Consider the following 16,975-nt stretch of genomic DNA (forward strand, 5'->3'; position numbering starts at 1 on the left):
AGCCTGAGTCAGCTGGCATGGGCCAGACGTGGGTTTTTCTTTGCTGTGTAGATACACCCTCTGAGTACATTTCTCAGACATGAAGGAAAGCTCTGTATAAGCTTGAAAGCTTGTCTCTCTTGCCAACAGATGTTGGTCCAATAAAAGATATTATCTCTCCTACCTTGTCTCACTAAAGTCACATTATTGTCCTTTTCTCCCTTTTTATCCTGATAGACAGCAGTATTTATCTTTTCCTGGTATTGTACAGTAGGCTGTTTTATTCATTGTTCAGAATGTTCAGAAAAACTTGTGGCTTTTGATTGCTATTCATGTTTTATTTCTTTTTGAGAAATTAAAAGTCTTCAGTTCAAAGCATTTCACTTCTAGTTTAGGTCATATATTCTTGAGATTATAGGGCATGCGTATTTACACGTGTTTTTCTTTCAAATTAACAATTCTAGTTTTTATTTTGCTTTTGAAATTCTGCATCTATCTTGTTTGCATTTCAGAACATATTGCTACCTTTATGGAAAATATGCAGCTTACTTTAATTTTTTATTTTAATTATTTGCCACCTTGTAGTCTTTTTTAATAACAGTTACCATTCTGTCTATACTTATATAGCAGTTTTCATCCCAACTTTCTTTACAAACTTTAACGGGCCATTTATGTGAATAAAGTTAACTCACATGAGGAAGCGTTTGCAAGCTTAAGCTGACACACAAACATAACTTGTGGTTTTAATGATGATTTCTAAATGGTGTTTAACGGAGTTTGTTCTTTACTTGTGGGGAAAGTATGGTTAAGCACCAGGTTAGCTGCATGCATTGCTGACAATAAAGGTTATGTTTTAGAACATAGACAATGCCTTAGAGATCTGACATCCAAATGCTGACCCAGCACTTCTTAGTCTGTCATATTTGATGGGATTGTCACCCTCAGATAGGATACAGACCATTTTTAAAATGATATTGGTATTTTCTGAATTTCTGTTGCATAGAGAACAGCAATGGCCCAATCCTGATCACAGATCTGCACATGCTAAAACCAAGAAGTTGAATGAACTATGTGCTTGAGAAGAAGCCTTTGTACAAAACTGTGCCAGTAGAAGAACCACCATAATGGAGTCCACCGGGTGTGTTACTGTAAGCCAGAGACATGTGCCTAATGCATGTGTCTATGAAGAGCCAGAGAAAAGGACACAGCTATAAAAGCTATTTACATAATTCTAAAATTCAAGAACCCGGGAGCACATTTCATGAGTTTACTATATATTACATGTTTTTTTTCTTTTATAATATCTGATTTTACACATATTTCTGTTCTCTTCTAGACTGGAACTAATATGCTTCTATACAGTTACATAGGTATCGAGAGTTTGTGCCCTACATTTATTTTATTTGTGTGTGTGTGTGCATGGTGATTCCTCTTTTGGGGGTGGCAGATCCTCAGCTGGTGCAAACTGTGATAACTCTTTTGAAATCAATAGCATTATGACAATTTCCACAAGCTGAGAACCTGCCCCTTAAAATCAAATAATCCACAGAATAAAATGTATTAAATATCTTTCATTGAAACATAATTATATTGGCAATGGGTATAATCTAGCCACACACAGATGAATTAATCAATCTTTGCACAGACCTTTTGTAAGTGCAAAGATTCATCTCCGTGTGAAGTATTATCAATTATGACTATAATATTGGTGTTTGGGTCTTATCCAAATGCAGTTCTACTCACCCTCCCCTGGCAGTGCCAGGATAGATCTAGTTCTGCTTTGTTTCCCCTCTGCATTTTTACTGGAACATGAGTGGGAACAAGATGACCATTCTGACCAGTCATTAACGACACAGTCCATTGCACACGGTACTTCACAAACCATCGTTTCAGGATGGAGAAGCTCTGAGCAAAGGGTATGTGATACCTCTTCATCTGAAACAAACAAGACAAAATTAAGCATAAAAAAGTGGGATGAGTTTGGGACCATTTTCAACAAATATGTTCTATGATGCATATACAAGCAGGCCTGATCTACACTAGGAAATTAGGTTGGTATAACTATGTTGCTCAGGGATGTGAAAAATCCACACCCCTGACCAACGCAGTTAAACCAACCTAACCCCTGGTGTTGACAGCACTAGCCTGACAGGAGAATTCTCCCATTGACCTCGCTATCACGTCTGGTGATGTACATACATCAATCAATGGGAGAACACCTGCCATCGGCGTAAGTAGCGTCTTCACTGAAACATTACAGCAGCACTGCTGCAGAGTTTTAAGTGTAGACAAGTCTTAAAATGTGTATATGTGTTTAGAACAGTATGGAAAAAACTGTTGAACAGGATTTCAGGCTTGAAAAGAAAGCACTAAAAGCATTTGACATATATACACTTTGAAAAAACAAAACAAAAATTTGATATTTGATCTACAAGCTTAGGCCAGCTTCCGGGGAATTGAGAACACTGCTAATAACTAAGCCTTTTAGATTTATAAAAATCTAGGAGATGGCAATCATGAGGGAATGAAATGAATAACCTTCAGATAGAACAATATAAATCAGTTATTACCAGGGCCCCATATTTACCAGAATTCTAGGTTTTGTATCCAGCAATGCAAATTGAACATGCCCCTTTCTTGCTTGCACAACCCAGGGAGATGATGTTTTGATACCTCTGTTGGAGTGTAGGCAGAATGAGTGGAGTGCCAGTTCCTAAAGTACTTCTCACTTAGACCTTAAGCAGGGCCGGCTCAAGGGCTTTTGTCTCCCCAAGCAGCGCAAAAGAAAAAGAAAAAGCCATGATCGCGATCAGCTCTACCGTCGCCACTTCAGTCTTCGGCGGCAGTTCGGCGGCGGGTCCTTTGCTCCGAGAGGGACCAAGGGACCTGCCGCCGAATTGCCACTGAAGAGCCGGACGTGCCGCCCCTCTCCATTGGCCACCCCAAGCACCTGCTTGCTGGGCTGGTGCCTTGAGCCGGCCCTGCCTTAAGAGACATAGGCTATGTCTACACTAGAAAACTTACAGCAGCACAGCTGTACTGATGCAGCTGTACCACTGTAAGGTCTCCGGTGTAGCCGCTCTATGCTGATGGAAGAGAGCTCTCCCGTTGGCATAATTAAACCACCCTCAATGAGTGGCAGGAGAGTGTCTCCCACAGACATAGCTCTGTCCACACCAGCTCTTCTATTGGTGTAACTTATGTCAGTCAGGGAGGTGTTTTTTTCATAACCTGAATGACATACGTTTTACCAATAAAATTGCTAGTGTAGACATAGCCTAAGCAAATAGAGCTGCTAGATCTCACATAAGAGAAGAGAGAGACTGCACCAGGGACTCCAAGGGAACATGAACAAATGTGGGACCTCTGGTAGCAATGCCAAGACTATAATGCCTGTGGCAGGAGGTGGGCAGAGCAATGTAAAGAAAAAACTGGAGGAATGAGAGTGAGAGGACATGGGTGACAGAGCAGAGGTTGAAGCCAGAGATGATAGGCAGAGGAAGTCTATGGAGCGGTTTGAAAACCAAGAAGAAGAGGGCTCACAGCACTGAACTGTTAAGGCTAAGGGTGAAATCATGACCTCATTAAAGTCAACAATAGTTCTGCCATATTCTTCAGTGGGGCTAGGATTTCACCCAAAACATAGAACACACAGGCCATGACAGCATGTGATTAAAAACCCCAAACAAAGGACACAATGAAAACATAGTGGAGGAGGAAACACGGCATTATGTTCAGTTAATGTATTTCTTTAACAAAGATTTTCATAACCTCACTATCAAGCAACAGCATTTCTGATGTCAAAAATTACAATTAAGAACAAAATGAAATAATAGCAAGTCTCTAAGACAGAAGTGAATTTAGGGTAATAATGAGAGATTTCCCTAGGAATAAGAGTTGAGGGGTAGATTGTCTGGTCCATTTAAGCTCAGTGCAAATCAAGAGGATGGATCAAAGGTAGTTCTAAGTCATCTTTATACCCCTCTCGCCAAATCCTGGGGCTTTCCAGGGTCACTGATGCCCAGTTGCCCTTGGCCTGATAAATGGGGATAGCAGGAGCATGGTGACACTCTAGCCACACCTCCTTTCTTCCCAGAATGCCTCCTACATGAGAGAAAGTGCGGGGATGGAGTACAGCTGCTACATCAGTTCTATCACAATGAGAGATGACACAAAGAGGATCCCCAGGTCGCCAGTTAAGCTGGATTTCCAGCTACTCCACACTACTGGTCTGATGCAAAGCAGCTGGATCATAAAAGTCTACATTAAGACTACTACAAATCTCCTTTTCAATATGCATCTATTTACCAATTGTTGTTAGTCTATTGGTTTTTTTCCCAAAGCAAGGTAAAACAAATGAATAGCTTCATTTAAAAAATAATGGAGCAGAATTTCCTAATCATTTTATTTGTAACTTTGTTACACAAACCATATAGGAATCTTGAACATTCCATATAACATTGAAATATACCATTTTGCAGACATAATTTGTTGTTGATGGAATTTTCTCTCGCAAACTATAATTGTAAATGGATTCAAAAGAAATGTGGTTAGCTTTGTTGAATCATTCCCCTGTAAAAAATTCCTGACCTTCCTGTTAAATGATATGAATGGATACGGGTGTGTACACAAAATATGTAGGCAAGCAGGAAGACAAGATTTGGTAATTTTGTTGAATCACTCTCATATCTGAATTCTTTAAAGCTAAACGCCAGCTCTTTACGAGTAACAATCTCACTCTGACTGTTACATCTTTCACCTTTAGGATAATTGCAAACTTTTCCATTTAGGTTTCTTTACATAATATGAATCTAGGAAAAACACAAAGGAGTACCTATGCCTAATTAGAAGTAGGGAAAAATTAAAATTTAGACTGCCAGCTGCAAAAGAAAGCTGGCTTTTCTGCACTTCACACAGTATGGGAGTTGTGTCTCTCACAAGGCAGCTGAGGATGCAATTATAACTAAAGGGATAGAAATCTCTATTGCTTTTGCAAGACAACACATGTACCAGTGAGTAAATAAGACAGGCAGGGCTACTAGTGAGACTGCTTAAAGCTGTCAATAGCACCACAGTAGTATCTGCATTCATATCCCTCAATAAGAATAGCCTCCTTGCCCTTGAGGTAGAAATAAAACTTTCCAAGCGTATTATGAGAAGTAATAGAGAATCTAGCAGTTAGACTATAAGAGATGTAAAAAATATTTTATTTTGTCTCTCAGACTTGACATTCCTGATCACTCTATTATTATTCTAGCCTGCTGAAAAATCAAATCAAATCCAAAAACCTCTCTGAAAGAAAGCCTCTGGTCCTGTTGAATATAGGACTATTTCTACATTGCACTTGGCAAATTCCTTTCTCCCCACCGACAGACTATGTTTAATCATTCCTCAGAAGAGAGTCCATTATCACCCTTGGTCTGGATGCTAACATCATGCCGATACCCCAGGGAGAAAAAACCAAAACCTTAAACCACGCTTCAATTCTATACTTGTCTCCCTAAGTCATTATGATACCCACGTCCTTGCTAACATTTTGACAGCTTGCCTCTGCAGCAGTGAGTAACACACATGTGTACCTCCAGGTGAGGCTGGATTTTAAGAAGTCATTGGTGCTATAATGCTAGGGGATTACATAATTTAGGTGAGGTGAGCAGTAAACATCTATCCTCTCTTATTTATATTCATAGGAAGAAAGCATTCAAATAGTCAGCGACAGGTTTATGAGCTGGAATGGACTAGCTGGGTTTCAGCACCGGCTCCCCCTTTTCTCCTCTCACAGGGCAGGGAGTTGTCTACATTACATAGTGGACTTGAGGCTTTTGGGTGGTGCTCCGAGGGCTACCGATGCTGGGCAGAGATGCTGGGCCTCAGATCAAAAAGTGTTGGTTTTTATTTCTGTGTTTGAACCCTCGTTGCCTTTAAAAGCACCTGTGCTGTTCTGCCTTGTATGGTCTGTCTAAAATGTTTCCAGACCGACTAAAACTATTTGAACAAGACTTAAACCTCTTGATGCAGAATGTGGTGGTAAGTGGGTCATGTTTTTTTCTTAATTTTCCAAGGGGTAGATTGTGGCACAAGAATTCAGGTGTCTTGCATAAGGTCATAGACAGCCTGATCCTAAGCCCCAGTGGTATATTAGCCACTAGGCCACCGTGCCCAGGGGCCCTGGCCAATTGGGGGGTCCTGGAAAAATGGGCACCCCCACACCCTGACCCACTCCTCCCATCTGGCACTCCTGCCAGGGAGTGGGGTTGGGGCGCTGGGGCTTCTCCCACCCAACCATGCTCCCCAACAGGAGCGCTGGGGGAGGGGAGGCTGCAGACAGAAGGGGTGGGGAAGGGCCCCAACTTGGTCTGGCCCAGGGCCCCACAAAACATTAATTCACCTCTGCTTAGCCCATTGAAATCCACTGAAGTCTTTCTATTGACTTCAGATCAGGCCTGTTGAGAGTATGTGCAACTTCACTCAGATCATGGCATCACTCTCATCAGGGATGAGTTATGGCAGGATTCTGCTCCCAGCTTGGAGGAGGGCGCTTGTACTCATTAATTTTGAATTCATGAGGGAGACAGCTATGATGTACCACACGTATTGGATGAGAGAGAGAGCCAGGAACACAACCACCTCTCTAATTCTTCACCCTGACTGCAGCCAAATGACAGTGGCAGCAGCAGCACTTTGAGTGCAAGTTCATGGCTCCTCCGCTTCAGCAGAAAGAGGCAGATTTCAATGGTTTGATAGATGACTTTGCCACAAAATGCATAAAGATATTTTAAAACATTTCCTTAACTGATTAGCTTTATAGTCATATTCACTGTGTGCACTTTTTGGATTGCTAGCAAAATAGATTCTGAGAAAGATAGCATATAAAAAAATATATATAATGGGCATTTTTTATTTTCCATGAAAAACTACAATAGGGTACATCTGAAAAGATGACTCCGAGTTTCATGATTTCCCTTGGATGCAGTAATTTCCCAGAGTTTGCTGACTGGACCCATGTTTATCGTATGCCAACCGCTGTGATGTTTGTGTAAAGTTAAATTATTGCTCATTAGTAAATAGAGCCACAAATATATATATTGTTTTAAAAAGCTGATGTTTATGCATCAGAATCAGATAGGGAAAAAGGGATGTGGACACTTTTGTGGGGGGAAGCCTTTGGTTAACTGGGACCCTCTAGTTGGCCTGGATTGGATCCAGGTCCCATCTAATCTAACCTACTGCTCTTATCACTCCCTTCATTTGCTCTCTTGAGATCCCAAGTACTTGATCAATTTAACAAAAGGTCTCATACATTTATTTGGCCTGGCAGACAGCCCAGAATTAGTCCTAAGAAATGATGTTTAAATTCTTGAGGAAGATTTTCTCTGCAATTTACAGATATATTTGGTCTGGGCAATATTTTTTTCTTCTTCCCAATTATGAGGGCCTACAATGGATTTAAATGGTGCTCAGGCCTCATGAAGACCTGCTGCAAAAGGAAGTGCATCCTTATTCCATTTGTGGTATAGATGTAGTTGGCAATCAGAAAACAACTGGTAATAAAACTGTATGTTCAAAAGACAATGGCTGGCATATCAAGTGCGGGGGGAAATAATCTATTCTAATAATTGGAAACAAGCTATTTGTTGACAAAGCAATGTGAATGTAAGAGCTTACACCTATAAGCTACACTTTTAATGGCTACATTAGATCCACAACCCAAAAAATAACTTTTAGATGCTACTTTTCTGAATTCTTTCATGTTGGGAAATATCTGAGATCCTGAAAAGGAGGATTATAATGTTTTGCATACTATTACAGAAGGACAGCACCTAAATACTAGGTGATTAGAGCTATATGAACATGGTCTAATCTATCAAGATACTATATCCTGTCTTTCTAAAGACAACCATAACAGGGAATCAGTCCCAGTTTCTTAAAGTCAGGGTCCAATAATCTGAAACAAAAATTTAAGGATCGCCTAACTTCAAAACCACAAATGGTAAATGTGCATTACAAAAGCATCTGGCCACTGTTTCCAGAGCTGAATGTCATTACAGACTTGAACACTCCTGAAATCTAGGGAAATCCAATTCTGGATATAAATTTTGCAGCTTGGGCCCATTTCTATTAATTGTAGGTGAAATTATTCCCAGCATGGAGTTTCAGCACAGGAACAATACATAGATTTGGAAAGATTTGATCTTTATTGTTAACTGTGAGTGATTTTACTGCATATACACAAACCGGTGAAAAAATATTTTCAACAATAATAATAAAAATATACAGCTAGGCAAAGTAAGAAAATGCTGCTTGACACTTAACATTTGATTCAAGGGTATTTACGTTGCAAATTTTGATATGTGATTTGACTATTTGTGTTTTAATGGTTACAAAATTTTAACTTTTTGAATCTCAATGTCTACCTGTCACTAAATAATGATTATATGACCCCCTCCCCCACTGTCTGACCCTCCTACAATTTCCTGCAACTGTAACATTTTTAAATCAATAAAAATTGAAAAAGGCTCATAATTTTGCACAACTGTGAAAATTTAAACCAATAAACAATTTTTAAAAATGTCTAAAAATAAGCATTGATCTTATCAGTTGAAATTATATTTAAAAAAAACCCAAATTCTGCCATGCCTAACTATTCACGACTTATGTATAACTCAAAATAAGAGCTAGTGGAAATCTCAATCTACTTCGTACAAGAAATTGATATTTTGATTTTTTTCCCCCATCTGAAATATCAACATTTTACACAGAATGAAAAGTTCCCAAAAATTTCAGTTCTGAAATGTCTAAATATTTTGTTTTGACATTTTTGGTTAAAACAAAATATTTTGACATTCCCAAATCAAAACATTTGTTGCAGTTTGTTGAACTGAATCAAAAAGTTTAATTTTGAGCCAGTTCAACATTTAACTGCATCTGTCTATGGTGCCACAGTACCTCCTAGGAGTTGTAGTTCTGGTACATCCCGGTTCTGTTCATTCCCTCTGAAGCATCGGGCACCGGCCACTGTCAGAATGCAGGATACTGGGCTAGACAGACCATTTTTATGTCCTCATTTTTCCTATGGGTTGGCTCCCTGGCCAGATCACATCTCCCATGAGGCACATGTCCAAATGTAGTCTGGTCAAGGAGCTAGACCCACAGGGGAGAGCAAGGGCACGAAGCACCCAAAGCAGAGCTCCCATAAGGCACTGCTGCAACAAGGAGATGCTACTTAATGTTGAATCAACCTGAAATGAAATATTTCATTTTTATTTCCTTGATGGAAAATCTATTTCTATGGCAAAATTAAAATATTTCTGTGGAAATTCAGATTCTGCTGAAACTGCATTTTCCATCAAAAAGTAATTTTAATAGAAAATTACCGATCATCTTGTCTTAAAATAAGGTTCAGTTGGACATAAATGATGTAAGCGCTATAACTGCCAAATATGCCTTGGAAATATATTGATAACAGCTACAGTTCTCTTTCTGCCCTTTTAATTATCTGTAGCAACTAAGAATATCATCAATTACCCCAATGCATATTCTAAAACTTTAGCTTCCTCTCAGAGCCAAAGACAATGAGAATTAAATGTACATACCATCACTACAGATGTGACATCTCGCCTGGGGACATCAATTAAACTAAAGTTGAAGTACATAATTTTGATTGATAAGAAGTCTTCCACCTATTGTTAGTCCATCAAACCAAAGACTCACATAATTTACATGCAGATAAAACTTCCATCTCTCCATCTAGCTAAAGAGAACTCCTACTGGGCGACAGACAAGAATAACTGCCCCTTTTCCTGTGCCAAGTGCTCTTTTGTCTCCTATATATTAACAAAGAGCCAGAAATGACTATGAAAAATTTAAGTTTAAACCAGCTAGGAATAGCTTGCTGGTGACCCATAAAGCTAAAAGCGCCAGAGTTCAAACTCTCTAATACCCCAAGATGTCCAATATAGATTTTTCATCCCAAATTAGAAATTGTATATTTGTCTGCCTTATGAAGCAGAAATACAAATCTCTATATATGAATAACCTGCTTTGTTCCTCCAGTGTAATGTCTTGTATCCCAGGACAAGCCCTGAAAGATGTGAAGAGAAGGTACTAGATATCTAATCTCTCTAGTAAGATGAGAGAATGTGCAGACTAGGAACTATCACAGATGTCTGGTTTCTCTCTAAAGAATTGTTACACTCCTGAAATGTAAATTGTATGGCACCAAAAGTAAAAAGAATATTGAAAGATATACACCTAACAGGTTATAACTTTGAAACATTAAAAGAAATTGCTTAAAAGAGAGGCAATTCCAATTGATATCTGGGCTAATACTGAAAAACAATTTTGGAAATGAATCAAACATAAAAAGCTTCCGATAAGAAACGGATTGAAGAAATTTGTTGTATACCTGCACCATCTACTGGATATCAACAGAAGTAGCAGAGAAACTTAGGGCTTGTCTACATTTACTGGGGGATCAACGCACAGCGATCAATACATTGGCAGTTGATTTAGCGGGTCTTGTGAAGACCCGCTAAATCACAGAATCATAGAACTGGAAGGGACCTCGAGAGATCATCTAGTCCAGTCCCCTGCACTCAAGGCAGTATTATCTAGACCATCCCTGACAGGTGTTTGTCCAACCTGCTTTTAAAAATCCCCAATGATGGAGATTCCACAACCTCGCTAGGCAATTTATTCCAGTGCTTAATCACTCTGACAGTTAGAAAGTTTTCCCTAATGTCCAACCTAAACCACCCTTGCTGCAATTTAAGCCCATTGCTTGTCCTACCCTCAGAGGTTAAGAACAACAATTTTTCTCCCTTCTCCTTGTAACAACCTTTAATGTACTTGAAAACTGTTATCATGTCCCCTCTTAGTCTTCTCTTCTCCAGACTAAGCAAACCCAATTTTTTCAATCTTCCCTCATAGGTCATATGTTCTAGATCTTTAATCATTTTTGTTGATCTTCTCTGGACTTTCTCCAGTTTGTCCACAACTTTCCTGAAATGTGGTACCCAGAATTGGACATAATACTCCAGTTGAGGCCTAATTAGCATGGAGTAGAGCAGAAAAATTACTTCTCGTCTCTTGCTTACAATACTCCTGCTAATACATCCCAGAATGATGTTTGCTTTTTTTGCAACAGTGTTACACTGTTGACTCATATTTAGCATGTGATCCACTATGGCCCCCATATCCCTTTCCGCAGTACTCCTTCCTAGGCAGTTATTTCCCATATTGTATGTGTGCAACTGACTGTTCCTTCCTAAGTGGAATACTTTGTATTTGTCCTTATTAAATATCATCCTATTTACTTCAGACCATTTCTCCAGTTTGTCCATATCATTTTGAATTTTAATCCTATCATCCCAAAGCACTTGCAACCCTCCCAGCTTAGTATCATCCGCAAACGTTATAAGTGTACTCTCTATGCCATTATCTAAATCACCGATGAAGATATTGAACAGAATCGATCCCTGTGGGACCCCACTCATTACGCCCTTCCAGCATGACTGTGAACCGCTGATAACTACTCTCTGGGAATGATTTTCCAACCAGTTTTGCACCCACCATATAAGTAGCTCCATCTAGGTTGCTTTCCCCGGTTTGTTTATGAGAAGGTCATGCGAGACAGTATCAAAAGCCTTACTAAAGTCAAGATATACCACATCTTCCGCTTCCCTGCTATCCACAAGGCTTGTTACCCTGTCAAAGAAAGCTATCATGTTGGTTTGACACGATTTGTTCTTGATAAATCCATGCTGACTGTTATTTATCATCTCATTATCTTCTAGGTGTTTGCAAATTGATTGCTTAATTATTTGCTTCATTATCTTTCTGGGTACAGAAGTTAAGCTGACTGGTCTGTAATTCTCCAGGTTGTACTTATTTCCCTTTTTATAGATGGGCATTATATTTGCCCTTTTCCAGTCATCTGGAATGTCTCCCATCTTCCATGACTTTTCAAAGAAAATTGCTAATGGCTCAGATAGCTCCTCAGTCAGCTCGCTCCTTGATATTCTAGGATGCATTTCATCAGGCCCTGGTGATTTGAAGATATCTAACTTGTCTAAGTAATTTTAAATCGACCGCAGATCGCTTTCCCGTCAACTCCTGTACTCCACCTGAACAAGAAGCACAAGGGGAGTCAACGGGAGAGTGTCTCCCATCGAAGCAGCGTAGTGTTGCCCCGCGGTAAGTAGATCTAAGTACTTCGAATTCAGCTACGTTATTCACATAGCCGAAGTTGCGTAACTTAGATTGATCTCCCCCCATAGTGTAGACAAAGCCTAAGAAAACTGAAAGCTGAGAGTAATTTGGAATGCATCCAAAAGAAAATAAAGAGGATTGCCATCCTTCAGCAAAACAGGCTATAGATGCCTAAGGTCACCGTGTGGATCTTGGAGTTGACTGAACATACAAATAAGCTGCAGAATGTAGAAGTGCTATTGGACGCGCAGATAACATTGATGAACAGCTCTCCCCCTCCTCCCAGGTTAACAGGACTAAGCAGCAGCAGTGAGATATCGTGTCAAAGATTATATTTCTCTTTCTATTCTTTAATACAAACAAATGACAGTTAGCTTATTGAGTCTACACTCTTTTTAATGAGTCATCAAGTAACTACAGTTTGGATTTTAACCAATGCTATAAGCATGCTCTCCTTTGTAAGCCCAAGAAAATTGGCCTATGAGATCTAAACAATAATTTTAAGCAATTGCTTTTGATATTTAAAATTTGTACCTTTCATACCAAACCATTCAAATAGCAGGGACCAAGTTCCTAGAAGTACCTTTAAGACAAATACATCCTTACTCCTTGGAGAAGTACTGGAAGTGTGCTAAATGTATTAGAAGCACTAAAGAATTGATAACTGGTGGTGATAATGACATGTAATAAGGATTCTTGGTGATTTGTATTGTTCCTTGGTTAGTTGCTGTGCTCCAAGACTGGTCTATGTTAATTGCTTACATGAATGCACCTGTATTTTGTGTTCAGTACATATCTAGAATGTTCACTAGATCTCCATTTGATTGAAGAACCGTTGTTGTACGACTAGGTCAGGGATTGGCAACCTTTGACACGCAGCCCATCAGGGAAATCCGCTGGCCAGGGGTGGCTCCAGGCACCAGTGCAGCAAGCACATGCCTGGGGCGGCAAGCCGCGCAGGGCGGCAGGCAGGCGGCTTTCGGCAGCTTGCCTGCAGGAGGTCCACCGGCCCCGCGGCTTCGGCGGCAGGGACGCCAGCGGACCGCGCACAGGTGCGCCGCCGAAAGCCGCCTGCCTGCCGTGCTTGGGATAGCAAAGTACATAGAGCCATCCCTGCCACTGGTGGGCCGGGACGGTTTGTTTTTCTGCAGTGTCTGCAGGTTCGGCCAATCGCAGCTCCCTCTGGCCGTGGTTCGCCGTTCCAGGCCAACTGGGGCTGCGGGAAGCGGCGGCCAGCACATCCCTCTGCCCACGCTGCTTCCCACAGCCCCCATTGGCCTGGAACGGCAAACTGCAGCCAGTGGGAGCCGCGATCGGCTGAACCTGCAGACGCTGCAGGTAAAAACCATTCCGGCCCACCGGCGGATTTCCCTGATTGGCTGTGTGCCAAAGGTTGACAATCCCTGGACTAGGTGGTTCTGGGTGAATTAAAAAATGTTTTGAATGGTTAAGAGCACCAAGTATCCTGGTTTGAGACATACTGTTCAAGGTAAAAGTTACACTAAGAATCTAGCATTAAAAATAGTAAGCTAACACTCCCTGGTAGAAATAAAAGGTTTTTTCCTAATTAAGTTCCATTCCAGTGTGGGCTATAACACTTATCAAATTGGCACATCTAAAGTGTTAGATTTCAGCTTCAACATTTAACTGGCACCCTGGCAAAGTCATAACATTGAACCCCACTCCTGCTTATAGTGCTGCCCGGCTGTGTGCTGGCCCTTTGCACTGGAGGTAATTTCACCCTTTACAGTTTTTCAGCTGTACCTGGAAAAAAGGAAAATGACTTGCAAAAAATGTTGCATGTTTTAATGACAATTACCAGTTTTCTGTCAATAGTTATCCTTGTATCACTTCAAATTTTCCACTGAAAATAATGACAGTTTTCTAAAATACTCTGCATATCATAAAATTTTATGTCCCGTTTAAATCTCAGAAAAGAGTGCCAATAAACTTTGATTAAATGCTTGCCTATTACAGAGGAAAATCTCAGCAGACAGTAGTAAATTTTGAAAAATTCATAGTGACTTTATGCCAGTTCACTAACTGCAATTGCCTATCTCCTTCAGGGAAAAGCAGTTTGCTGGCAAAATCTTGGCCTAGCCATTTATCAGTTAATGGAAATATTAAACTTAAAAGCAATAACAATAAAAGTGTAGCAATAAAAGATTGGATGTAGGCAATTTTGGATATATTCAGCTCAGAATAACAATGCATGAATTTTTTCATGTGGCAACACCAAATTTAGACGAACACACCAGCTGGTTTCTGAGCTAAATTTTATTGCATACACTACCTCTCAAACTGGAAGGCCAATATCACACTTCACAGAAATTCTTACCAATTGGTTGACTTTTTCTAATGCCAGTCAACAGATAAGAACCTCTGTGAAAAGTGTTGTCAGTTTGTCACGGAAGGCAGCAGCATGTGGAATAAGTCTAATTGCAATGGTCCATCACTATTATCAGGGACCAGTAATAGAAAGAAAGAAAGAATGAAAAAACGAATAAGAAGATTAGGGGCAAAAAACCTACCTGTAAAAATGAAAGTGGAAAATAAAAAAATATTGCACAAGAGAGAAGAGAGAAAGGAGGAAATCTACACTAATATGTTTTAAAAGATTCACAGAAAAAAAGCAATTAAGCAGGTCACATAATCACAGATTTAAGAACAAAAGAAAAAATTCTTAGTTAAAAATATGGTTATGGAAGAAAAGAGTGTGAAGAAAAATTCCACATAAAAGAGAAGAGAAAAAAGAAGAGAAAGGGAGAATGTGATGGGCTAAAAGAATAGATTGTAGAAATAGATCCTCAGGTGAAAGAAAAAAATTATACTGGAATTGTAGTGTGTGTATTATAGGAAGAAGAAAACTAATAATGGAAAAAAGAAACGTAAAGGATCAGGAGAATAAGCAAATAAGAACTAAAAACTACTGAGGAGTGTGAAAAAGCAGGGGACTGAGGATATTTCTACACTGTCCCACACAGCACAGGGGTGTGAATAGCAGTGCACACCAAAGAGCATTTCTGTAACTCCCCCGTGTGGACACTCTGGGGGCAAATTAAAAGGTTCCTAGTGTAGTCCTTTTCAACAGGATTACATTAGTGATAACTAGGAACCTTTTAGTTTGCACTTGGAGGAGTTAGAGTGCAGCACTTTGGTGTACACTGCTATTCACACCCCCATAGTTCGAATTGCAGGTATTGTAGAGAAGCCTTAAGAGAAAGAGAAAAAAACAGAAGAAAAATGTGTCTAGAAACGGATAATCACAGTAAAACATGAAAAGCAGTCTCCCTAATACCTACCCTACTCTCCCTGGCTATGCCCCCTCAGCTGTGCACAAGTGGGCTCCAACATAATCGCCACATTAGTGTTTATGCACAAATGGCTTTGCAGTGTAGGGAATATTGGTGCAGCTGTTTTTCTTCTCTGTGCATTCCCTTCATGCAACTTAGGCCATTCGCCCTCAACAACTGTGCTGGGTAATCAAAGAGAAGGTTATGGTCTGTAGTATTTAATTTAGTGCATCAGCCCAAGGTAGCAGCAAATGAATCACTAAAATAAGTGCCCTTTCTGAAGTAAAAAGGAACTGTGACCGTGGTGGCTGGGGGGGCATACTGAGAATGCTTATTCAGGGCAAACTGCAATGAACAGGGCAGACAATCCCCAAAACAGGTGGTTCATTCTATCATTAGATTCACCAAGCCAGTAACAAAACTCAGTAATACCACACTGGCTACCAAGAAGCTAAAATACAGTCCCTTTTAAGCAATCCAACCTTTGGCTCCCATCTAGACAGCCAAGTCCAATATAGTGAGAGGTTACTAAAAACCTTATTATCCTTATTCACCATATAGAAAGTTCTACCAATCCCAAGAAATCAAACATATTGCCCACCAGGTCAATGAATATTTCAGATCTCACCCAAATATACATTTACAGCCAATCCCTATTAACTAAATCTAAGATTTATGAAGAAAAAGAAGGAGTTGCTACGGCTAAAAGACCAATATACATACAGATATGAGTAAAGTTCTTAGGTCAGTTTCATAGCAGAGATGGCGAGGCTGCTGATTTGTAAAAGTCCTTTGGAGTCAATTTAAAAAGTTATAGTCGAATAGACAGTCCGTGTGCAGAGTGTGTTCAAATTCTTCCATAAGAATTCCAGAGTAAGCTTGGAGACCTAAGTCTTGTGGGCTTAGACTTTCCCTGTCAAAGTTTAAGCAGATCTGAAATACAAAGGATCAGGCCCAGGGCTCTTTATAGCTGAAGCAAGTTGGGTGTTGACAGGTAATCCTACCACCTGGACTTCGATGAAAGCAAGCTGACAGTTTGATCTCTATTCAATGGGTCCTTTCTCAGACAATACATTTAAGTCATCCAAATTCCTAAAACAGTTCACAGATAGTTTACTATGTAAAATTACAAGAGTCAAAGAAAAATGAGGACAGTATTATTCCACGTGTCCCATCTAAATGATAATATCCCCTTTTGATCGGTGAATCAATAGAATACTGTAATGAATCATTGAAGACAGGCACAAAAGTTTAGCATCTACAAGCTAATTAGATCACATTGTTAAACATCTAACAAGATAAACACAGACAAATAAAATTAGTATCTACTCTTGATTCTCTAACAATACAGACCTACATATTAAAGATTCTAGTCCATTTAACATGGCTTTCATAACTATCTACAAGGATGACCCTGTTTATAATTTCAATACTCTTCTAATATGTCCCTAAGGGTTGCTTCCAGGTCACCCAGCCTGCTGATTGCTTAATCC

At 39.8% G+C, this 16,975-nt stretch overlaps 1 protein-coding gene across 1 annotated transcript in view; it reads right to left on the minus strand.

Moving 5' to 3' along the window:
* THSD7B (thrombospondin type 1 domain containing 7B) overlaps nt 1-16,975 on the minus strand; it is a 509,128-nt gene that overhangs the window by 223,091 nt on the left and 269,062 nt on the right. Inside the window, exon 8 of the mRNA XM_054043281.1 lies at nt 1,723-1,914. Coding sequence (XP_053899256.1) covers nt 1,723-1,914 — 192 coding nt within the window. The remainder of the gene's footprint in view (nt 1-1,722; nt 1,915-16,975) is intronic.

Source organism: Malaclemys terrapin, chromosome 11 (assembly GCF_027887155.1).
Source record: "Malaclemys terrapin pileata isolate rMalTer1 chromosome 11, rMalTer1.hap1, whole genome shotgun sequence".
Lineage (NCBI taxonomy): Eukaryota > Metazoa > Chordata > Testudines > Emydidae > Malaclemys > Malaclemys terrapin.